The sequence below is a fragment of the Oryctolagus cuniculus genome, chromosome 10, assembly GCF_051225735.1.
Source record: "Oryctolagus cuniculus isolate XC-2025 breed Fujian yellow rabbit chromosome 10, ASM5122573v1, whole genome shotgun sequence".
Classification (NCBI taxonomy): Eukaryota; Metazoa; Chordata; class Mammalia; order Lagomorpha; family Leporidae; genus Oryctolagus; species Oryctolagus cuniculus.
This window is the reverse complement of record NC_142876.1, coordinates 93,897,723-93,922,376: the sequence shown is the minus strand read 5'-3', so window position 1 is coordinate 93,922,376 and position 24,654 is coordinate 93,897,723. Positions and strand designations below refer to the sequence as shown.

At 40.1% G+C, this 24,654-nt stretch overlaps 1 protein-coding gene across 1 annotated transcript in view; it reads right to left on the bottom strand.

The window, feature by feature from the left end:
- Window positions 1-24,654, bottom strand: part of DNAH12 (dynein axonemal heavy chain 12) — a 209,048-nt gene that overhangs the window by 42,858 nt on the left and 141,536 nt on the right. The window contains exons 53-60 of the mRNA XM_051852268.3: window positions 22,567-22,808; window positions 21,360-21,507; window positions 20,948-21,093; window positions 13,161-13,375; window positions 12,257-12,449; window positions 10,765-10,957; window positions 7,079-7,251; window positions 4,433-4,573 (exon numbers count right to left, since the gene is read on the bottom strand). Coding sequence (XP_051708228.3) covers window positions 4,433-4,573; window positions 7,079-7,251; window positions 10,765-10,957; window positions 12,257-12,449; window positions 13,161-13,375; window positions 20,948-21,093; window positions 21,360-21,507; window positions 22,567-22,808 — 1,451 coding nt within the window. The remainder of the gene's footprint in view (window positions 1-4,432; window positions 4,574-7,078; window positions 7,252-10,764; window positions 10,958-12,256; window positions 12,450-13,160; window positions 13,376-20,947; window positions 21,094-21,359; window positions 21,508-22,566; window positions 22,809-24,654) is intronic.

The following is a 24,654-nucleotide window of genomic DNA, read 5'->3' as shown; positions in this document are numbered from 1 at the left end:
AGAAGCTCCTGGCTCCTGGCTTCGGATCGATGCAGCTCCAGCCCTTGCAGCCAATTGAGGAGTGAACCAGAGGATGGAAGACCTCTCTCCCTCTGCCTCTCCTTCTCTTTCTCTGTAACTCTGACTTTCAAATAAATAAATAAATCTTTAAAAAATGTTTAAGGGGAACTTTTGGAATATCTGGTAATTTCTATTTCTTGGTCTAGGTGATAATTACATAGGTTTGCTCACTGTAGTAATTCATCAAATTAACATTTAGTCTTTGATAATTCTTTCTGTAAAAAATTAAATTATGCATCAGTTTAAAAGAGTAATATAATAGGCACATAATACTAACACCTCTAAAACTAAGGAAAACAGGTAGCTTAAAAACAACATAAGATAAAAAGCATCTTATTTTCATAGGAAGAACAAGCAAAATAATGGAAGCTAGAAATAATGAACAGTTTCTAAGTGCTAAAATATCAAATATATTCAAAGTCCTACAAAAATATCCTTCAAGAATAAAAGTAAAACAAAGATGTTTTCACACACCAGAGAACTCACAACTGGCAGCCATAGACCAGATGAAATCTGAAGAGTGCTTTACAGGCAGACTGGTGTATAAACTGGAAAAAGGGAGTGAATGGCAACAAAGTAGCATGGCAGTGGCTGGGGGGAGAAGGAATTTAAATCAAGATTTATTTTGTAGATGATAAAAGTGTATTGTAGAGTTTGAAATACAGAGAACATTAAAATATACAGGAAGAATACCAAGTAAACTAACAGAGTGTAAATGAAACTAAAATGTTCTAAACCTTTGCATGTCTGATAAGAAGGTGAAAGTAGTAAAAATAATTAGACTGCTATTGAGGATGCATGTTAATCACCACATGTAGAGTAAAGGAAGTTATCTACAAAGAAGAAAGACAAGAAAACTTGAAATAAATTTAAAATAAAGTTTATAAAAAGACATGAGACTTTTGGTTTCTGGTCCAGCTTTCAAGGAGTTTGAAAATCCTCACAACAAGGACAAAGTTCAACACATTGAAAATCAGCATCTCTTCTTAGGTGCTTCAGTAACTTGAGGGCTTACGGTTAACAGACAGGCAGATGCAGAGAATTCCACATAACCCGAGGGAAAGCTCAGGAGTGGAAATTGTGTGCTGCATTTAAAAAAGTATATGCGCCTAATCACAGGACACTTGGCCATTTAAAAGAAATGTTAAGGGATCTAAAGGGAGACATATCCCACTTTCAGCAATGGACAGATCAACCAGACAGAAAATCAGCAAGGAAACAAAAGAGTTAATCAACACTATAGACCAAATGGACCTAACAGATATCTACAAAACTTTTCATCTTAGAGCCGCAGAATACACATTTGTCTCACCAGCGCATGGAACTTTCTCTAGGATTAACCACATGCTAGGCCATAAAGCAAGTATCAACAAAGAAAAGCCCAGGACTAGATGGCTTCACTGCTGAATTCTACCAGACATTTAAAGGACTAACTCCAACTCTTCTCAAGCTATTCAAAACAAATGGAAGGAAGGGAATCTTCCCAATTCTGTGAAGCATTCATCACCTTCACTTCTAAACCTGAAAAAGATACAACAGACAAAAAGTGTTACAGACCAATTTCCCTGATGAACAGACACAAAAATCCTCAACAAAATTCTAGCCAATCAAATCCCAACAACACATCAGAAAGATCACTCACCCAGAACAAGTGGGATTTATCCCTGGTCTGTAGGGATGGTTCAACATTTGCAAATCAATCAATGTGATACATCGCATTAACAAATTGAAGAACAAAAATCATATAATTATCTGAATAGATGCGGAGAAAGCATTTGATAAAATACAATACCCTTTTATGATGAAAACTCTAAGCAAATTGGGTATAGAAGGAACATTGATCAACACAATCAAGGCAATTTATGACAAACCCACGACCAGCATCCTATTGAATGGAGAAAGCTGGAAGCATTCACGCTGGGATCTGGAACCAGATTAGGATGCCCACTCTCACCACTGCTATTCAATACGGTCCTGGAAGTTTTAGCCAGAGCTATTAGACAAGAAAAAGAAATCAAAGGGATACAAATTGGGAAGGAGGAAGTCAAACTATCCCTATTTGCAGATAACATGATTATATATACAGAGGATCAAAAAGACTCCACTAAGAGACTATTGGAACTCATAGAGGAGTTTGGTAAAGTAGCAGGCTATAAAATCAATACACAAAAATCAACAGCTTTTGCATACAAAGAAAATGCCATCACCAACTGAGAAAGAACTTCTAAGATCATTTCCATTCATAACAGCTACAAAAAAAAATCAAGTACCTTGGAAAAAATTTAGCCAAGGATGTCTAAGATCCCTATAATCAGAATTACAAAACATTACAAAAAGAAATAGAAGAAGATAGAAAAAAAATGGAAAAATCTCCCATGTTCATGAATAGGAAGAATCAATGTCATCAAAATGTCCATACTACTGAAAGCAATTTATAGATTCAATGTGATACCAACCAATATACCGAAGACATCCTTCTCAGGTATACAAAAAAATGATGCTGAAATTTATATGGAAACACAGGAGACCATGAATAGTTAAAGCAACTTTATAAAACAACAACAGAAAAAGACAGAGACATCACAATGCAAGATTTCAGGACATACCACAAGGCAGTTATAATCAAGCAGCCTGGTTTTGGTACAAAAACAGATGAACAGACCAATGGAACATAATAGAAGTGCCAAAAACCAATCCAAGCATCTATAATCAACTTATCTTCAACAAAGGAGTTAAAACCAATCCCTGTAGAAACGATAGTCTCTTCAAAAAATGGTGCTGGGAAAATTGGATCATGTGTAAGTATGCATGATAGTATGCAGAAGTATGAAGCAAGACCCATATCTTACACCTTACATAAAAATCCATTCCAAATAGACTAAAGACGTAAATCTATGATCTGACACCATCAAATTATTAAAAAACATTCGGGAAACACTGTAAGACACTGACATAGGCAAAGAATTCTTGGAATAGATCCTAGAGGCACAGGTAATCAAAGACAAAATTGACAAATGAGATTACATCAAATTGAGAAGCTTCTGTATGGCAAAACAAACACTTAGCAAAGTGAAGAAGCAACCGACAGAATGGGAGCAATTATTTGCAAACTATACAACTTTTAAAGGATTAATAACCAGAATCTACAAAGAGATAAAGAAACTCCATGAGAACAACACAAAAACCCAATTAAGAAATGAGCAGAGGACTTAAACAGACATTTTTTTCAAAAGAGGAAATCCAAATGGCCAACAGACTCATGACAAAAGGCTCAGGATTACTACCTGTCAGGGAAATGCAAATCAAAACCACAATAAGGTTTCACCTCACCCTCATTAGAATGGCTTTCATACAGAAATCAACAAACAACAAATGCTGGTGAGGATGTGGGAAAAAAGGCACCCTATTCCACTGTTAGCGGGAATTTAAACAGGTGTAGCCACTGTGGAAGACAGTATGGAGATACCTCAGAAATCTGAATATAGACCTACCATATAACCCAGCTAATCTACTCGTGGGAATTTACCCAAGGCAAATGAAATCAGCATATGAAAGATTTACCTGCATCTCCATTTTTATTGCAGCTCAATTCACAATAGCTAAGACATGGAATCAACCCAAATGCCCATCAACTTTAGCCGGAGAAAGAAATTATGGGATATATACACCATGGAATACTACACAGTGGTAAAAAAATGAAATCTGGTCATTCGCAAAAAAAAAAAAAAAAATAGGATGAATCTGAAAAACATTATACTTAGTGAAATAAACCAGTTCCTAAGGGACAAATACCATATGTTTACCCTGACCTGTGATAACTAAAAGAGCACCTAAAAGGCAATCCGTAGAAGTGAAATTAACACTTTGAGAAGCAATGACTTTGAACAAGTCCTTGTCTTGACTGTTGAGGAATAGGTTTCTTTTTTTTTCATACTATTTGTTGAACTCTTTACTTAACAGAGTTAATCATAAGTATATAAAGTTAACTGAAAATAGATCTTAGTAAAAAATAAGATCGGGAATCAGAGAGGGAGGAGGCAGAAGGGTAGGAGGTGGGGCACAGCAGGAAGAATCACCACGTTCCTAAAGCTGTAATTATGAAGTGTATGAAGCTTGTAACTGTAAAGCTATTTAGTCCTGTATACCTTCCTACAAACTTATTTCCAAGTGCAAAGTTTAAAAAGTTGTCATGGGATCCCAAATCCCCCTAAGCTGGGTGGTAAAAATAGCATTTTAAGTGTTAAAATGATCACATGGATAGGATTAAGTATTAAAGTGCAAAATATTTTATCACTTTGTAAAAAGCCATCTTTACAGATTATATTCTCCAGGGAGATTTTTTAAATAATAAAATTAAGAAACAGTAACTTACAGAAGAAGATTGGCACATAATAAAAAGGAAAATAACAGCTTGTCCTTCTCAAATAGTGATCGGCATATATTACAGTATAAGTTGTAGGTGAAGTGATCATTTAAATATCGTAGGCGCTTTTCCAAAATTTTTGATTTGTTACTAAAAGGTAGGAAAAAAGAGAAAATATATCGACAAACAAAACAAAATAACATGAATTAACATATAAGTTGCTTTTACTTTATCAAAGTATTCACTATAAAAAACATATGGATATGTGTGAACTGGTGAAATTTGAAAATGCTCTACACATAGTACCAATGTTGATTTCCAGGACTGTGATGCTGTTACAGTTCTGCAAGACGTCACCACTGGAGACACCAAGTGAATGGTATATGGGACCTCTCTGGACAACTTTAAAACATTTTGAAAAGTAAGGTAAAATGCTGTGAGAAAGTGAAATACAGTTTGTACCATTTCTCTGTTTTTAAAATCTAAGTTTCGCATTCTATCCAAAAGTGCCTGGGGGGAAAAAATCAGTTAGCTTACACAACCCTATTGAACTCCTATTAATGTGAGATTCTATGCTAGGCAGGGAAACTTAAGAAGCAAAAAATTAAGAAACATTTGCCTGCCCTGAAGAAGCACAGAATCCAAAGATCTATACATGTTAAAAATGAATAAAGTTGGAAAACATATGGACCAAGCTGATTATTATTAGAGGGGTTCTGAGTGGTATTTTCTTCTTTATATTTTTAAAATTCTTGCAATAAACATGAATTGTTTTTATTTTTTTAAGTTCATTTTTAAAAATCTAATACATGTACTCCTGTGACTATAAAGTGAAGCAGCCATTCTGGAAAACAGTTTGGCAATTTTTTTTTAAAAGCTCAACAAGCAACTACCACATGGCCCAGCACTTGCTCTCTGAAGTGTTTCTCTCAGAGACATGAAAAGTGATATTTGCAAAAAAAAAAAAAAAAAAAAGCATGTGCACAGATGTTTACAGCAGTTTAATCTGTAATAGCCTCAAATCAAATACAATCCAGACGTCTCCAGCAGGTGAATGATTAAACCATGGTACACGTGTAATACGCAATACTTCCCAGCAGTAACATGGAGCAAACTATTGATAGACATAAAAACCCGGATGACTTCCCAGGGAAATGCTGAGTGAGAAAAGCCAGGCCCCCAAAGTTACATGCCATGTGTTTCCCTGTACAGGACGGCATGGAGCACAGAGTAGCGGTTGCCAAGGGCTCTGGAGGCGGTGAGAGTCACAGCTGCAGAATGTGGTACTGGAACCCTTTGGTGGTAGAAACATTGTGTGTCTTGACTGAACTGATGTCCAGCATCCGGGCTGAGAGGTTGTTGTGTAGGTGCTCAGAAATGTCATCTTCAGGGAAACTGAAGGATACATGTGATCTCTACAGTTTCTTATAATTGCATTCACTGAATCCACACTTATCTTAGAATTAAGTTTGATTTTTAGCAAGTACTATTTGTTTCCACTATTGGGAATGGGATATCGGGGTGGGGGTGGGGGGAGTGGCACAGCTGTGTGTCCATGTTTCTGTACAGGATTGATTTTTGCATTGTTAATGGTCTATGTACTCAAACTTACAACAAAATTAAAGGACATCAACAAGGATGTGAGAAAACCCTAAAATGAAACATAAAAATAAATGAGTGACCCTAACTGTTATTTCATATGAACAAACATCACCACACTGGAGGAGTAAAAAAGCCAACTCAAATCACTTTGAATATCGTTTTTTATTAAAAATGTGGACACATTCCATCCTCTTGAGCATGTACCTAAGAGTGGCACCGTTGGGTCATATGGCAAATCTATGTTTAATACCTTGAGGAACTTCCAAAGTAGCTATGTTAAAACCCCACCAATATTGTATGACCAGTAAGAAAGTTGTTATAGCACTCATGGTAAGGTCAACTCATATTTTTATTTTACCTATCAAGTATAGCAGTTGCTATATTTCAGACACTGTTCTAAACACTTTCCAAGTATTATTTAATTCTCAAAATAATCCTCAAAGGTCGATACTATCATTATCCTTATTGTATTGATCAGAAAAACTGCAACAGTTACAGAAAGATGAACAGGCTTGCCTGTAAAACACAGCTCAGTGTGGAAGAACTGAGATTTAATCCCTGAATTTGTTTGACTCCAAAATCTGTATACATTCATGAATGAACTATAGGGAAATTATCTAGCCAACTGTCAACACACAAAGGTGGGACTGCCAATTTAAGGAGACCTCAAGGCTAAGGAAAGATATAAATTGGATTTGCCAACAAAAAGAAAGTATGAGCCTCATCGAAATATTTAACAGAGAGGGAAGAAAAGGATTAAAGCTAATTCCTGAATGCCTAGGTCTTATGCAAAACAACTTAAAATAGGAAGGAAACTTTATCTTCCTTCTCTTCTCCCTCCTTCCCTCCCTTCTCTCTCTCTCTCTCTCTCTCTCTGAGTCTATCTCTATCTCTCCTGCCTTCCTTTCTCTTGCCCTTCCCTCCCTTTCCGTATGTCTAATATTCTATAATCAACATATAGTATATTAGTAATAAGAAACGTTAAGTTACGTTTTTAAATGGCAAGGACGGTGCGTATCCAATCTAGGGAGGAAGAGTAGTGCGAGACACTACCTGACGTGAATGGAGTTGATGTACAAGTTCACAAACCAGGTGAGAGAGTACTGGTACATGGGGTCGATGTTCGCCAGGTCTGCGATGCTGAAGAACAACACGGACGAATGCTTGGCGATGGGCCTGTAGCCTTCTCGAGACTCTGCTATCTTGAGCTCTGTTTTTTCTGCAACCTGGGACAAGAAAAATCAAGATTGAAAAACAAGGAATTTGATTTACATAGTTTTCATATGATGAGGTTCATTTAAAAAATATTCCCTAACTCATTGACAAAGTTACATGAAGTTAAGCATTATTTACATAAAAGGACTTCATAATGTGAAAACTAGGAAAAAAGCAAAGAAGGAAATACTAGAGAGAGAAGGAGAAGAAGGAGAGAATGAAGGCAGAAGAAAGGGGGGGAAAGCAACACTTTGATCTCTAAGCTTTACAGATTAGAAACACCACAGATGGGGGCCAGCATTGTGGCGTAGAGGGCAAAGCCGCCTCCTGCAGCGATAGCATCCCATTGGTCAATGGTTCAAGTCCTGGCTGGTCCACTTCTGATCAAGCTCCCTGATAATGCACCTGGGAAAGCAGTGGAGAACGGCCCAACTGCTTGGGCCCCTGCACCCACGTGGAATACCCAGAAGAAGTTCCTGACTCCTAGCTTCATTATGGCCAGCTGCAGCTATTGCAGCCATTTGGGGAGTGAACCAGCGGTTGGAAGAGCTCTCTCCCATCCAAGTATTAACCAGGCCCAGCCCTGCTCAGCTTCTGAGATCAGATGAGATCTGGTGCAATCAGGAGACGATCTCTGTCTGTTCCTCTCTCTCTCCGCCACTGTGTCTTTCAAATAAATAAAATAAATCTTTAAAAAGAAATCCCAGGGCTGTCTGTCTTTATTCCTCACCTGATTATGACATGTGTCTACTATTCTCATTCACCCACTTTATTCTAAAAGAAAGAAGCAGAGAGAATTAGGGAGCAAGTATGCAGATGCACATCTGTGATGGGACCCAGAACAAGGTCCAATTAAGCAGGAATAGTATTCAAAAACTATCTGTTAGCTGCTAGTTTTAGACATCAAGAATTTGCTTTTTCAGGGCCAGCACTGTGGCATAGCAGGTTAAAGACCTGGTATGCAGAGCCAGCATTCCATACGGATGCCAGTTCGAGTCCTGGCTGCTCCACTTCCAATCCAGCTCTCTGCTGTGGCCTGGGAAAGCAGTGGAGGATGGCCCAAGTCCTTGGGCCCTTGCACCCACATGGAAGACCTGAAAGAAGGTCCTGGTTCCTGGCTTTGGATTGGTGCATCTCCTGCCATTGTGGTCATCTGGGGAGTCAATCAGAGGATGGAAGACCTCTCTCTCTGCCTCTCTGTAACTCTACCTTTCAAATAAATAAATAAATCTTTAAAAAATAATTTTTTAACTAGGTTCTCATATGTTTAACATTTTTAAGACAAGAAGAATGTAGATATTCAACTCCAAAAGATAAATTTCTTAGGGGATTACCACTCTTCAACTGACAACTCCATCTGATAGGCTGATGTTCTACAGGAACAAACCTTTTTTTTTTTTTTTAAAGATTTATTTATTTATTTGAAAGTCAGAGTTATACAGAGAGAGAAGGAGAGGCGGGGGTGGTCTTCCATCTGCTGGTTCACTCCCCAACTGGCCACAATGGCCAGGGCTGTGCCCATCTGAAGTCAGAAGCCAGGAGCCAGGACCTTCCTCCAGGTCTCCCAAGCAGGTGCAGAGGCCCAAGCACTTGGGCCATCTTCCACTGCTTTCCTGGGCCATAGCAGAGAGCTGGATCAGAAGTGGAGCAGCCAGGTCTCAAACTGGTGTCCATATGGGATGCCAGTACTGCAGGCAGAGCCTTCACCCGCTATGCCACAGTGCCGGCCCCAGGAACAAAGCTTTAAGCCTCCACTCCAACCCACACTCCCTGCTCTGGCGCCACTGTCCACAGACTCTGTTGGATGAATGTGCCTCTGTAGTCAGAATGAGGCTGTTCAGGGTTCATTCAATCAGTTGGCAAGGATAGAGCCAGAGCCAGGTTAAGTTAATCCAAAATCCCTCTAGATACAGCAGTATTTAGCCAAGTGATTAACATGTCCCACACTGGAGTATCAGGGTTCTGTTCTTGGCCCTGACTTCTGGCTCCACCTTCCTGGGAGGCAGCCGGTGATGGCTCAAGTGATTGGGTTCCTGATACCCACAGGGGAGACCTGGAGTGAGTTCTCAGCTCCTGGCTTCAGCCTGGCTGGACAGGTTACAGTGTAGAAGCCACTGGATATGCCATATAGCCTGGGCATGTACTAGGGGATCCCATCCACGCTTTTGGAGGTGTACGCTGACGTTCGCCTAACCACGCAATCATTCCCCCTCATTCAGTGACACATGGCTATGACTCCAAGAGATCCTACTCCTCTGGCTCTCCTGGGATGAAAACAAAAACAAAAAACAATGCACCTGGCCAGAAATTATCACTGCCCTCATATACATGCACAGAGCCCTTCTGAAAACCTCGGGCCTGAGGCAGAGGTGGATTAGGGTGGGGAGTGGTGGGGGGCTACTCACTGATGAGTGCAGTCTTTTTTTAGGTTTCTTTTTATTTTTTAATTACTCCCAAGTGAAGGAGTATCTAGTTCACTGTGTGGGCCAAGGAGGATTAAAAGTCTGGAAATCAGTAAAGTTAGCCTACAGATGTCACTCTGCATTAGTTCAATGTAGGAACGTGGGTGTCACCTAGCTTTTTTGGATCCTAGTTTTCTCACCTGTGGAGTGCGAAACACAATTGGTAGATAAGGCCTCATCTGCCTATAGCACTGCATGACTTCATAAAGAAGAGAAATAATATAAAAATATCATTTGGCTGTGTTAGATGAATTTTCAATATGTTTATTGATTTGCAAGGGAGGGAGGGAGAGAGAGCAAGAGCGAGCTTCCATAGCTTGTTCACTCCCTCAAATGCTGGGCTGAAGCCGAAGCCGAAGCTGAAGCTGGGAACTCAGTCCAAGGCTCCCACTTACACGGCTGTAACCCAATCACTGGAGCTGTTACAGCTGTCGCCCAAGGTCTGCACCAGCCAGCAGCTCCAGTAAGGAGAAAAGACCAGGTATCAAACTCAGGCATTCTGATAGGAGACACAGCACCTTCATCACTAGGCTAAGCACCTGTGCTTGAATTTTCAGTAAGTGTAGACGACTTGCCTCCCTCCCTCCACTGTCACTCTCGGCTCTCATACCTCTCCCTGGCAAGCAAATGACAAGGCCATGCAAGAAGAACATTCCTACTGGTTCCTAGAACCCGCTTCATCAGCAACTACTTCTGCAGGCTCCAAACCCCAACCAGAAACAGAGGAAAGGCGCATTCTCAAACTCAGTTCTTAGGTGAAGCATCAACTACAATCTGAATGAACTTGACTAGACTGCTCACTTACCCGGTACTAATAAATATATATTTTTAAAGTTTCATTCTAAGTTTCTTTGTTCTGTGTATGGATACAGCAGAGACCAGATCAGGTTTTGAACCGTTCACCATTAAGATAAGCTCTTTCAGGTTTTAAGTGAGCTGTCTGTGTTTCAGTACTTTATCAAATTTTTTTTTTCTGGTAAAGCCTACCACAGCACTTTCCTCAGGGATGGAGAGCAAATTAGAATCTTAAGAATCAGAAGGTTCCCAGGATTTGTTTTTTACCTGCTGCTTCTTTGTTATTTCATTGGACATGATTTTGGCAGAATCTAAGACTTTAATTGCACTCTCATCTTCTAAAATGTTCCCTTCAGAAGATGACAATGTTTCTAAAATTTTTGTCTCTATATCTTTAAGCTGCTTCTTATTAGCTGCAGACTGAAGAATAAGAGCATTTCGTTCCTCCTCTAATTCTGGTCTAAAAAGACAAAAATGCTCCAATTAAATCTGTGGTTCTTTATCCAATTTATAGTTCTCAATATTACATACCACAATTTTGTAGACATTTAAATAATTTTGAGGATACATAACATAGAATAAGGTTATGACCTCTTTTATCATAACTTAAGGGAAAATATATGCATATAAATAATATTCTGAGAAATTCAAGCAAAAAAGTATTAGTTACATACATGTTAAATGTAGAAATCACCTGCTACATTAAGTCTAAGGATACATTAGATTTATCTATATGGTATACTGGAGAAAAATTCAGAGTATAAAACTTATCCAATATTTGATTTTGTCATCAAGTCTCTTTTTCCATATCTTTTCTATAATAACAAGGATAAAAAGTATAACTAGTTATATAATTGGCTACTCAAGAGAAAGGCAAAATTGGCACTTATGTCTTAATAAACAAAGATGGGATGAAACTTCCAAATCACACAGTCCACCAGGTTATTGAATATGTTATGACATGGCTCTCTCTTAGATACTCTACAATGAGATTTACAAGTTCAAAATAGCAAAATCACCTCATGGTGACATACTTTTTCTCAAATTTGATTTCAGGTCATAGACAACTTGATAATGTTATACCAAGCTTCAGGTGAATCAAAGATTTCCTTCCAGAAGCAGTTCTTTAGTGGTGGCCCTTTCATACATCATAACTCTTTTTTCTCATTTGAAACATGATTAATAGTAGTAATGAAAAAATAATAAAGGATAACTAAAACAATAAAATTACCTATAATCTTATCACCCCAGGGATAATCATTGTTAACATTCTGGTGTGTTCCCTCTCAAATTTTTTCACATTTTAAAATATGTAGATATCTATCTATCCATCGCTTTTTTAAGTAAAATATTTCCTATACTGTCTATAGTTTGTATCCTGTTTTTTACCTCCTTATCCTAAGCATTTTCTTATTTCATTAATATCGTGTGTTCAAGTCTTGTAATGAACTGCTGATTGCACGCTTAGCAGATTCCTAGGTGTGAATTTTTCTTGGCTTAATCAGATATAAGTCAGAAGTCATGGCATGTAACCTGAAACCTACTACTCATTACTAACAGCCCAATGGAACATGGTTAGAGTTTAACTTACTTGTAACAGGAAGACTAATTATTATGTATCCTAAAGGAAGGATAATTATGTAATCATTCATAATAACAAAATATAAAATTTGACAGCCTTAAAATAACCACAAAAGTATCAATGGATTACAAAAATGCTCCTTTCTAGATCATCTGGAAGCACATAAAAAACACATACCTCTCCTTGGCAACAACAATACCAAGCAATTGATCTTCAAGTCCTTCTGGAGTTATCATGAAATTCAGCAAAGACACCTTTGTAGCTAGCTCTGGCATATAATGAGGGTTTCTCAGTTTGGTGGTGATATAAAATTTGAAGTCAAAGGAATACTCAATGATTACTTCACCAAGTCTCATGCAATCAATGCCACCTAGATTTCAGAAAACAAACACATAATAAGTAAGCTTAGTCTCCTTCCTGTGATGTAATTCTAAGGCCTTGCTTAGGTTGCAAATAAAGGATCCAAAAGTGATTTAAAATAGAAAAAGCATGGTAAAAGTCACGGGCACAGAGGCAAATGAGCAATGATACAGCAGAACTATTCTGACATAGCCAGGGACATTTTCCTGGATTATAATGGGATTTTGTAAACCAAGATTCCTTTTGACTCTGCTTTCACCATCAATTTTCACTTATGATTCCAAAATATATATATGACTAAAGCTTGAAAAGGTATTAGAACTTTGTATTGATATAACTTTTATATGCATAAAGTTATAAGCTGGGCAATGTTTACCTAAGCTCTACTCTGGCCCTTGTTCACCATTACCCTTTACAATAATGGACTTTGTGTGGTCACTGGTCACAAGACAAGAACTTATGAGGTTGGCTTCCTGTTCTTTACCAGCAGTCTAGGTAACAGCAGTTAGGGTAATGAAGACAGGGCAAGGTGTTTATCTTAGAATATCTGGCCAAGGTGCATTCCCGAGAGCATTCCAACGTGTCCTTTCTCTCATAACAATGACATACAAGTTCTGCTTTATTAACGTTACTATATTTATGTTGTGATTTTCATTCGTGCCTCAAAGATGATAATTCAGACATCTTTCAGTCCTACCAGCTAATCTTAATTGTCTTCTACCTTGCTTAAAAGTTTGTCTGAGTAGTAAGGGCTCCAAAGATGGATCCAAATCTTCGCCAACGTTTTCCAACAGAAGTGGAGTTCCAAACTGAATACAGTTCTCCAATGTTCTCATGTAGTCTGCATCCGATAGTTTAATAACGTTCAGCTGATTGTCTTTCTCAGAGTTCTTGATCCACTTATTTGCTTGTCCCTGGGGGTCAATCATTAAGGGCCTAGAATATAATGAGAGAAATCTGCAGGGGATACACACATGTGGAGGTGTCGGCACCAGCATGCAACTTCAACAGTAAAGGTCACTGCCAATCTCTGCAAATGTGAAACATTTTACACGTTCTCAGGATTAACCTTGCAAAAGTTCTGTGAGGAATACTGAGAAGTTTCATTATTTTTTTTCCAAATAAAGAAATTTGAGTCTCAGGGAGCACTCGTCCCAAGGTTCTGAGATTCCAAATCCAGTTCATTGTTAGAAGTAGGACCTTGTGAACCTGTGGGCTGTGCCCTTCCCAATCTAACACACTGTCTTCATAGTCATTTTTAATATGGCCTCTACTAACATAATATGAAAAACAGTACTTTATAAAGAGTTAATAAGAATTTAAAACAAATAATCCATGAGTTTACAAAGGATCGCCTCAGGTTGTAAGGGGAACCACAGACTAAAAGTCCAAGTTTAGTGTGGTGTATATTTGAAATCTATTAGGAGTTTTGTTCCAAAGTTAGTAAGAACTTTGTGTTCAAGAATGCATAAGTGATTAGGGAACCCACAATTTTGCTGTTAAGTAGCCATGGTGATGTATGAACAAACACTAAAAAAAGAGTGAGCACAGTATTTTCATCATGGTCAAAACATAAGCAAAATCAGAATTCAAGACACAGAGGTAAAATGAGGTATTTAAGATAATTATAGAAGCTAAAATATAACAAGCATTTACCACGTGCTAAGTGTTTCTTCAACAGCACTACTGTATGAGTAGGAATTATTGTCCCTATTTACAGATGGGGCTACTGAGGCATTCAATCAACTCACTCAACCACATCTCAAAACAGGAAGCGCTGGAGGAAAATTGGAACTCAAATATCCTGACACTGAATCTGCACTGCTGGAACCGACTGCACAACATTAGAAACAGACACATTTCCAGAAATTATGAGGAGTAAGCGTAATGACTAATTATGAACTATGATCCAGCAGCATCATGACTGGCTAAATAGAAAACTTCTCTTTCTACATAGTACTGACAAATAAAACATGACATTGTTATTTTCTGTTTTTTAAAAGATTTATTTTTATTTACTTGAAAGACAGAGTTACAGAGAGAGGTAGAGACAGAGAGAGAGGTCTTCTATCCGCTGGTTCACTCCCCAGATGGCCACGATGGCCAGACCTGTGCTGATCCGAAGCCAGGAGCCAGAAACTTTTTCCAGGTCTCCCATATGGGAGACTTGGGCCATCTTCTACTGCTATCCCAGGCCATAGCAGAGAGCTGGATCAGAAGAGGAGCAGCTGGGACTAGAACTGGCGTCCATATGGGATGCTGGCACTTCAGGCCAGGGCTTTAATCTGCTGCACCACAGCACTGGCCCCATGACATTGTTATTTTAAAGAAAGCTTTATTTATTTGAAAGGCAGAGTGACAGAGAGAGAGGAGCGAGAAGAGATAGGAGAGAGTGAGAGAGATCTTCTATCTACTGGTTCACTGTCCAAATGCGAACAACAGCTGGGCCTAGGCCAGGATGAAGCCCAGAAGCCAGGAACACCGTCTGGATCTCCCATACGGCTGACGGGGACCCAACCACTTGGGCTGTCATCTGCTGCCTCTCAGGTGCATTGGCAGGAAGCTGGATCAGAGTTGGGGCAGGACTCAACCCCAGGAGCTCTAAGCCCCAAGTAGGGGCTTAATCTATTGCACCACAGTGCCTACCCAACATAACATTATTTTAAATACACAGGTAATTTGAAGCATTCATTCAAAGACATACAGGTAAATACAGAAAACCACAGGGACCAGAAACAGGCACAACTGAAATACAGGACAAAAGTCCCTTAGCTAAATTGATGGCTTGACTTGGAAAGAGTGGCAGTGTTAAAACCCAGTGCTTCCTTCTCCCCACATGTGGCAGGAGACTAGACCTGAGGCCCTTGCATTAAGCTGAAACACACAAACGACTTAGTGAGATAATGGATAGAAAAATTCCAACACTATGCATAAGCAGAGAAGGAGGAAATTTTTTTTATTCTTGTCCCATTTCTGGCTGGGACAGAGTATGACCTAAGAATCTGCAGTTGTTGGTCTATGTCTTATAAATTTAGAAATTTATACCAGCTATAAGGCCAAGAAAATGCCAGGCTGGGAAATTTAAAATTATTTTGGCGATTAATACACCTGAGAATCCCAGAAGCAGCAGAAGTAAAACACACATTGAAGCTATGATAAGGGCCAAAAAACCTCCACCCCTGGGGGAAAGGCAGGAAAACATCTTGACAAACACATTATACCTGTGCCACTCTTTTCCAAGAGTATCTCTAACTCCGGAGAGAGGGGTGGCAGACTCCTGTCTCAGACCCACCACAGCCGGACTGCGGAATCAGATTGACCCAAATCTCTGCCTTAATGATATGAAAGAACAGGCACGTTCGTTTCCAGGAGTAAATGCCAGTTAGTTCAGTCTCTACAGTTAGATCCATGATATCTGGCTCTCAGTCATATATTATGAGGGGACAGAGTTGTGACACAGCAGGTAAAGCTGCCTCCTGCAACAATGGCAACACACATGAGAGAGCTGGTTCCAGTCCTGGCTGCTCCAGTTTGGATCCATATGGGATGCTGGCTAGTGCACCTGAGAAAGCAGCAGAGGATGGCCCAAGTACTTGGGACCCTTGCCAGCCACGTGGGATACCTGGAAGAAGCTCCCAGCTCCTGCCTTCAGCCTGGCCCAGCCTGGCTGTTGTTGGCATTTGGGGCGTGAACCAGAGGATAGAAGATCTCTCTGCCTCTCTCCCTGCCACTCTGCTTTTCAAATAAATAAATAAATAAATAAATCTTAAAACAAAATAATGGCCGGCGCCGCGGCTCACTAGGCTAATCCTCCGCCTAGCGGCGCCGGCACACCAGGTTCTAGTCCCGGTCGGGGCGCCGGATTCTGTCCCGGTTGCCCCTCTTCCAGGCCAGCTCTCTGCTGTGGCCCGGGAGTGCAGTGGAGGATGGCCCAGATGCTTGGGCCCTGCACCCCATGGGAGACCAGGAAAAGCACCTGGCTCCTGGCTCCTGCCACCGGATCAGCGCGGTGCGCCGGCCGCAGCGTGCCGGCCTCGGCGGCCATTGGAGGGTGAACCAACGGCAAAGGAAGACCTTTCTCTCTGTCTCTCTCTCTCACTGTCCACTCTGCCTGTCAAAAAAATAAAAAAAAAAATGAGGTATCTAAATAAGAAGGAAAAAAATAAAAACCCAGTTTCAGAGATAAACCAACAGAAATAGACTCAGCAATGACACAAATGCTGGAAATAGACATGAATTTAAAATTTTAAAATGTGAAAAAACATAATGTATATGAGAAAATTGACAGTTTGAGATTCGATTATTGTTTACAGCACTTGTCTCTACTGTTGAGGAACAGCGTTTTGTTGTTTTTTTTTTTTTTCCCTCTGTTGAATTCTTTACTTAGTGGAGAGTTAAGCTTATGATTATAAATTGAAAGCGTCATTGTCAAAATTAAAAGAAAGAATAAGAAAGGGAGGAAGAGAAGGGTGGGAGTATGGGCAGGAGGGAGGGAAGTATCACTATGCTCCTAAATCTGTATCTATGAAATACAGGAAATGTGTTCACTTTATATAAATAAAACAAGTGGGGAAAAAAAGAGCAGAAAAGGTGAATCACAGGCCTGAAGGTGCTTGTGGCCAAGCAGAATGATGGAAGACGTAACAATGAGTTAGGTGAGAGGTGGCCCTTGTGGCACAGGAGGTTAACCTGCTGCTTGGGAACCTGCATCCCATATCAGAGAGCCTGGGGTCATCCTGTCTCTGCTTCCAACCCAGCTTCCTGAGAACGCGCCTGGGAGGCAGTGGACGATTGTTTAACTACTTGCGACCCTGCTGCCACTGTGGGAGACCTGGATACAGATCCTTGCTCCTGCCTCTGGCCTGAGACAGCCCAGCTGTTGTGGGCATTTGGAGAATGAACCAAAGATGGAGGATTCTCTCCTTCTCTGCCTCTCACTCTACCTTTCAAATCAATCAATAAATAAATCTTAGTAAAAAAAAAAAAGTCTTCAGTAGAAATACTAAAAATGAATGGAAATCCAAAGAATTCCTTTCATGGGCTGTGTGTAGACTCGGTATAATTGGGTTGAGAATAAGTTAATAGAATTACCAACTTGAAGATGGTTTAATTGACATTAAAAACAAAGTGGTTACAAGCAGAACAAAGGGGCTGGCCCTGTGGCTTAATGGGTGGGCCTGCAGTCTGCAACACCAGCATCCCATACAGGCACTGGTTCGAATCCTGGCAGCTCTACTTCCCATCTGGCTGCCTGCTAATGGCCTGGGAAAAGCAGTGAAGAGTGGCCCAGGACCCTGTGGAAGAAACTCCTGGCTCCTCGCGTAGGCCTGGCTCAGCCCTGGCTGCTGCGGCCATTTGGGTAGTGATAGAAGCTCTCTCTCAAATAATTAATTAATTAAAACCAAAAAAGCAGAACAAAGCATTCAATAGTTATGGGACAATACCAAATAGAACTATAAATTTAACATTGGAATCCCAGAAAGATAAGAGGGAGAAAACGAGATAGATCTTAGAAGCTCAGAGCACCTCAATCAGGATGAACACCAAGACAAGAACCTACATATCCATGATCAGACACACTTGCACATGTCAAACTGCTGCAAACTAGAGATGGAGAAAAGATGGAAGGTTTACATTACAGTTTCAAGGGCACTGAGTGTGGTATCTTCTGTATTTCACTCTAGTATAGATATTAGTAACAAGGACTTGGAGGCTGGTGCTGTGGTGCAATAGGTACATAGAAGTGCTAGTTTGAGTCCTGGCTATTCCATTTATTCTTCTGTTTTAAAGATTGATGTTTTCATTTAAAGGCAGAGTTACAAAGAGAGAGGGAGGAAGAAGGAGAGAAACAGAGGGAGAGAGAGAAAAAGGGGACAGGGAGGGTGGGGGGGAAGAGGGAGAGAGAGAGGGAGAGAGAGAGAAAGAGAAAGAGAGAGAGAGAGAGAACTGATCTTCCATCTGCTGGTTCACTTCCTAAATGGCTGCAATAGCCAGGGTTGGGCCAGGCTAAAGCAAGGATCCTGGAACTCCATCTAGGTCTCCCACGTAGGCGGTAAGGGCCCAAGCACGTGGGCCATCTTCCACTGCTGCTCTACTTCTTACTTAGCTCCCTGCTAGTGTACCTGGGAAGGAAGTAGAACATGGCCACTGCAATCCATATGGGAGACTAGAATGGAGTCACTGGATCCTGACTTCTGCCTGGCCCAAACCTGGTGTTGGGTCCATTTGGGGAATGAACTAGTAGATTTAAGATCTATCACTCTATCCTTCACACTGTTGGTTTCTCTTTCAAATAAATTTTTAAAAAATGTCAAGGATTTGGAAATTAAACTGCCTGGGTTCAAATTTTGATTTTATTATTTATTAGCTCAGTTATCTTGCTCATTTTGAAATAATTAAATCATTCTCAGCTTCAATTTATTTATCTGTAAAGAATAATAATAATAGTAATAATAATAATAACCACATCAGAGGACACTCTGAGGATTTAGGCACTTAGAATACAACCTCATGCATGTAAAAAATCAAGATTATCTCCCCAGGTGATGCTGTGGCGTAGTGGGTAAAGCTGCCTCCTGCAGTGCAGGCATCCCATATGGGTGACAGTTTGAGTCCTGGCTGCTCCACTTTTTTTTAAATAAATTTTTTTATTTTTATTTATTTGACAGAGTTATAGACAGTGAGAGAGAGAGAGAGAGAGACAGAGAGAAAGGTCTTCCTTCATTGGTTCACTCCCCAAATGGCCACTACGGCTGGCGCTGCGCCAATCCGAAGCCAGGAGCCAGGTGCTTCTTCCTGGTCTCCCATGTAGGTGCAGGGCCCAAGAACTTGGGCCATTCTCCACTGCTCTCCTGGGCCACAGTAGAGAACTGGACTGGAAGAGGAGCAACTAGGACTAGAACCAGCGCCCATATGGGATGCCGGCACTGTAGGCAGAGGACCAAGTGAGCCACAGCGCCCGCCCATGCTCCACTTCTGATCCAGCTCTCTGCTATGGTCTGAGAAAGCAGTAGAAGTTGGCCCAAGTCCTTGGGTCCCTGCAGCTTCATGAGAGACCTGGAAGAAGCTCCTGACCCCCATCTTCAGATTAGCTCAGCTCCACACCATGACGGCCATTTGGGGAGTAAACCAGCAGATGGAAGACCTCTCTCTGTCTGCCTGTGCCTCTCTGTAACTCTGCCTTTCAAATAAGTAAATAACAATCTTAAAAAAAAGAAACACCAGTATCTACCATAGTATGTTTCAGAAATTGTCCAATGAATAGGCCCTGAAGATGATAAAGATTAGACATGAATAAATTATAAGAAGCTATTTCTCAGAGTAAATTTCCAAGTTTTTCAAAGTGATATTGATAAAAGGATAACAATAAAATCCATTTAGAAAGTTCTTAAAGTTATCAAAACTATCAATAGTAGCAACTGAAAAAGACATTCATTAGATTGCATAAATTATCGAGTTGTAGTCTATCTTGAAAATGGGGAGAAATACCCAAGTAAAATAAACACACTTGATTGCCCCAAAACTAGAAATAGCTCTGATGTCAATCAACAGGAGGATGGATGCACAGTGATATTTTCATACAATGGAACACTTTTAGCAAAAAAACAGAAACAAATTACCACTGAGGGGATAGCAGGGATGAATATTGCATAGGAGAAGGCTTAGACAAAAGGGTTCATGCAGTGCGTTGCCATTAAATGAGCTTTAGAAAAGGCAAAACTAGGGGCGGCACTGGGGCTCAGCACATAAAGCTGCTACCTGCAACACCAGCATCCCACACCGGTGCTGCTTCGAGCTAGTTCTGCTCAGCTCTCTGCTAAGGCACCTGGAAAAGCAGTGGAAGAGGCCCAGGTGCTTGGATCTGTACCCACTTGGGGCACCCAGAGGTAGCTCCTGGCTTCTGGCTTCTGGCTTCTGACTGACCCAGCTCTGGCCATTGCTGCTATTCGGGGAGTAAACCAGTGAATCGAAGACCTCTGTCTTTTGCTCTCTGTAACTTTGCCTTTCAAATAAATAAATCTTTAAAAAAAAATAAAAAGAAAAGGTAAAACTAACTTAGGGTGAGAAATAAGCAGAACAATGATTTTCTGGGGTTGGGTGAAGGAACACTGAGGGAACTTCTGCGGGGGGAGGGGGGGTCACACTGGCAGAGATTTGGAATGCACAGGTGTATACCAAATGGTACACTGAAGTTTTGTGTATTTCAAAGAAAGTGAATTTCACCTCAAAAGAAGAAACAAATAAATAGCAAATGTAAAAAGATAAGCATGCTGCAGTATTTGGGAGTAATACATTCATGTCTGCAACTTACATTGAAATGCATCAGATGGCTGGATAGATTGATAGAGGGTTGGAAGTCTGATAAAGCAGCAAGAATAAAGCAGAACTGTAGAAATCTAGGAGGTGGTAGCTGCATTTGGTGCTTACTATAAAATTCTTTCAACTTCTCCATATGTTTGAAAGCTTCCCAATAAAATAATGGAAAAAACAAATACTTTATGGCCTTACCAACGCCGAGAGTTGTTCACAATCACTCCGTTATCGATGGAGAATGCATCTGTTGGTAACCCAGCAATATTCCAGGCTCTGATTTTTACTGGATCACCCAGGGTCTTACTCAGCGAGAATTCCTCTGAACATGGGATTTTCTTCTCCTGTAAGGAATTAACAAAAATCTGATGTCTTCTGTTATATGGCTAATTGAAATATTTTGAAAATGAGAATACTTATTTAACTGTCATCAGGTATGCTTAATAATTCTAAGGTACAGAAAACAAACAACTAAAAGTCAAACCATGGAAGTATTCTACTGATCAAACAAGAAGAAAAATTTCAGTTATTTCTTCCTTTCTCTGTCTTTGTCATTCTTTCCTCTCAAATATCCCACAGCATACTCTGCAAGTGCAGGAAAAAGTATGACCTTGCACAACTTGCTCCAATCTTGCGTGCACGTTTGCCGGAAGCCAGAAGTGAAAGCCCCGAGGTAGGCTATGACTCCCGCGGACACTAACACGTCGCCAGTTAAATTTTCATACGTGATCTGAAGGTCGTCTGCAGCTTGGGACCACCTGTGAGGTCAACCAGAGGCAAAACAGAGTCATAACAGGACACAGTAACTGAAAGGACAAGGGGCTTCCAGTCTACATTCTAACTGTTTAAAAAAAAAAAAAAAAAAAAAGCTATGAAGTGATGGGCACTTTGCTTCCCTGTAAGGAGATGAGGGCTGAGCCATGCTAGCTCTAATGTGATAAAATATCTACATTCTAAGAATGACATCTTAGCTTTCATTACTAGTGGATATTTCTTGCAGGATGTGGCGCTTCAAAATAAGCTCCAACAAGCTAACAAAACACCAGCATCTTGTCAAATCAGTTTTCTCTAGGATGATTTGACCTACTGGCTCTACTATTTGTATTCATTAGGCTATGAAGTGGAACATTTGCAGTTCATTACCAGAAGCTACATCTAAGTTGTATGGAAGCTGACAGACTATTGGTAAGGATAATAGTTTTTCCATTTAATGGAAACCTTACAATAAAAAATTCTATTCCTCAATATCTAATTATACTACAACACACTGTCAAAGACATATCACCTTACCATGCTGCCATGTAACAAATGTAATTAACAAATGAAATAGCCGGCAATGCAGTCCAAGGAGATTAGAATAAAGCTAATTGGACTCCTAAGCATGAATTTCAAAGTTCTTTTGTACCAAACATAAACTTATCTTTTAATCTCGCTTCCCATCAAGTTTTCAAAGTGCACTCAAGTCTTCTTTGATTTTACAACTCATGCATGCACTACTCCTCCAAAACATTTCACTATAAAATATTTTGAACATATATAAAATCGGCAAGAATGCATAATGAACACCCACATATTCACTACCTAAAAAAGTTACCATTTCCCTGATTTGCCTTAAAAAGAAAAAAAAACAGGAAAGCAAACTGCAAATACCATCCTTGATAGGACAATCCTATTTGGAAGAGGCTAGCCAGGTCCCATGTAGAATGTCCCACATTCTCAAGCCAGCATTGTAGAACCAGTAATCTTAATAAATGCCCAGAGAAGGTCACAGATTTACACCTGGCATCCTTAAATGTAAAAATGAGTAGAAATCCAACCTTGATTTTTCTCCACCCAGTCCTCCAATCAGTTTTGAAGCTCTTTCAAGTTTCTTAGCACAGAGTTCCACCTGATCTTCTAAAGCAGCCTTTTCCTCTGTTTTCTCAGAAAACGTCTTTTGCAAATTTTCCAGATGATGTTCTACTGCTGCCAGTTCCCCTCTCTTCTGATTCAAGAGTTCCATGGTCTCAGCTAAAGACTTCTGGGCTTCTGTTAGGCGAGCTTTCTTAGGGGCCACAACCTGTTTGGGAACAAAACACAGATGTGAGGTGTGCAAAGTAAACCTGACAACTCTTTGAGTCCTTTACAGATACAATGGATTCGAAATGCATTATAAAGAAAAATTACACAAAATACACATCTTGCCTTAATTCTTACATCATTTTTACACACAAAGTAAAATACATCTACATGTTTCATAAAACACATAAGGTCATCTGACTGGTGAGATGTCATCTATAAAATAGATCATTCTGGTCTAACAAAACACCACAATGTATAGCAAAATACCTTTAAGTAATGAGAACTTGCCACTCCACTGCCAAAACAAACAGAAAAGTAATAACAAATAACAAGTGTTAAAAATACATCAATGCATTTTTGTGTTGGGTGTTTCTTTTCTTCCTTCATTCTTTTTCCCTTTCCATGTCTAAGATCTGATAGGTCAGCCTAAAATATCCATCTGCCTTGGGGGGATCAGGATGGTGACAGTGGAAATATCAAGAAGAAAACCTCCATGTTTAGCTTCACAACCAAAATGGAATTTTTCTTAACCAACTTGCAAAGCTCCACTTTGTTGAGAGAAAAGGACCTTCCTAAAGTTGTTATTTTCTTATCTCATCAGTGTACCAAGAACAGGGTCTGGCCAACTTTGACCACTGAATGTACGACAAGCTACTGCTAAGAGGAATTAGAAGATGACCGAAGAGAGCCTTCTTCTGGTACACTGCCATGAATGAAGCTGGATTAGGCCAAGAGGGAAGAGAGAGCAAAGTGCCGGGTGTCAAACGCCCTGCACTGGCACCTCAGGGATAAAATCCAGGAGGGAGGAACACACGAATTCAGCAGACAGCAAGTGGAAAGCCACTTTTCCTACTTTACAATTTGGAAGAGACACTGCTGAGTTATCTCCCTTCTCCTTCCTGTATGAAATGGGGCAGCTTCAACAGAATAAAGATGGCAGTGTGGAATCAGGGTGGGAAGGCAGGAATAAGTCTCGGTGCTTTGGTGTCTCTGCTTTGTAGAAAGGATCTAGAAGGTTCCATATACCCCACAGGATGGATATGTGGCAATTAGCTAAGCTGAGAGCCAGCAGACCTGCCACGACTGCTACTATATGGGATGTAAGAAGTTCAACAGAAGGACCTCCCAGACAAAATTAATTTATTTCTTTAACAGTTTATACTACTCTAACCATCGAAGTCCCCACCCTCTATCTCATTTAGGCGTTTCTTCCCAGTTGTTACAGCCTGGTCACTCATGCTATCCTCAGTTTGATCTAAATTGTTATCTAGAGTTTCTGCTTTCCTGGCTGGAATTTTGCAAGCTGAGGGCCAGGCCTGTGTATCCCTGGTCCTTTGCCAGTCACACGTAAAAAATGCTGTGAATTATTCCCTGCTCTTCCAGGAGTTTGGCCCTGGAGTGCTCCATCAAAGTCTTACCCTATCAATGTGTGCATGGCTTCAGAGGATCTTAACATGCTTTGCTTCTTAATCCTACAGACCTTCTTACTTCTGATCCTTTGAATTGGCTTCTATATATATAAATATAAATATAAATATATATTTTATATATATTTATACTATATATTTATTATATATAAATTTATATATTTATATTACATATAAATATATTATATATATATATGAACTTATTTGAAGGGCAAAGTGACAGAGAAAGAGAGACAGGGAGAAAGAGATCTTCCATCTGCTAGTTCACTCAACACTGGTGAAGCCAGAGGCCCAGAACTCTCCCACCAAGGAGGGGTCCAAGTATTTAGGCCATCACACACTGCTTTCCTAGGCACATAGGCAGGGAGTTAAGTCCTGGCTGCTCTGCTTCGAATCTGAACCACTGCCCCAATACAG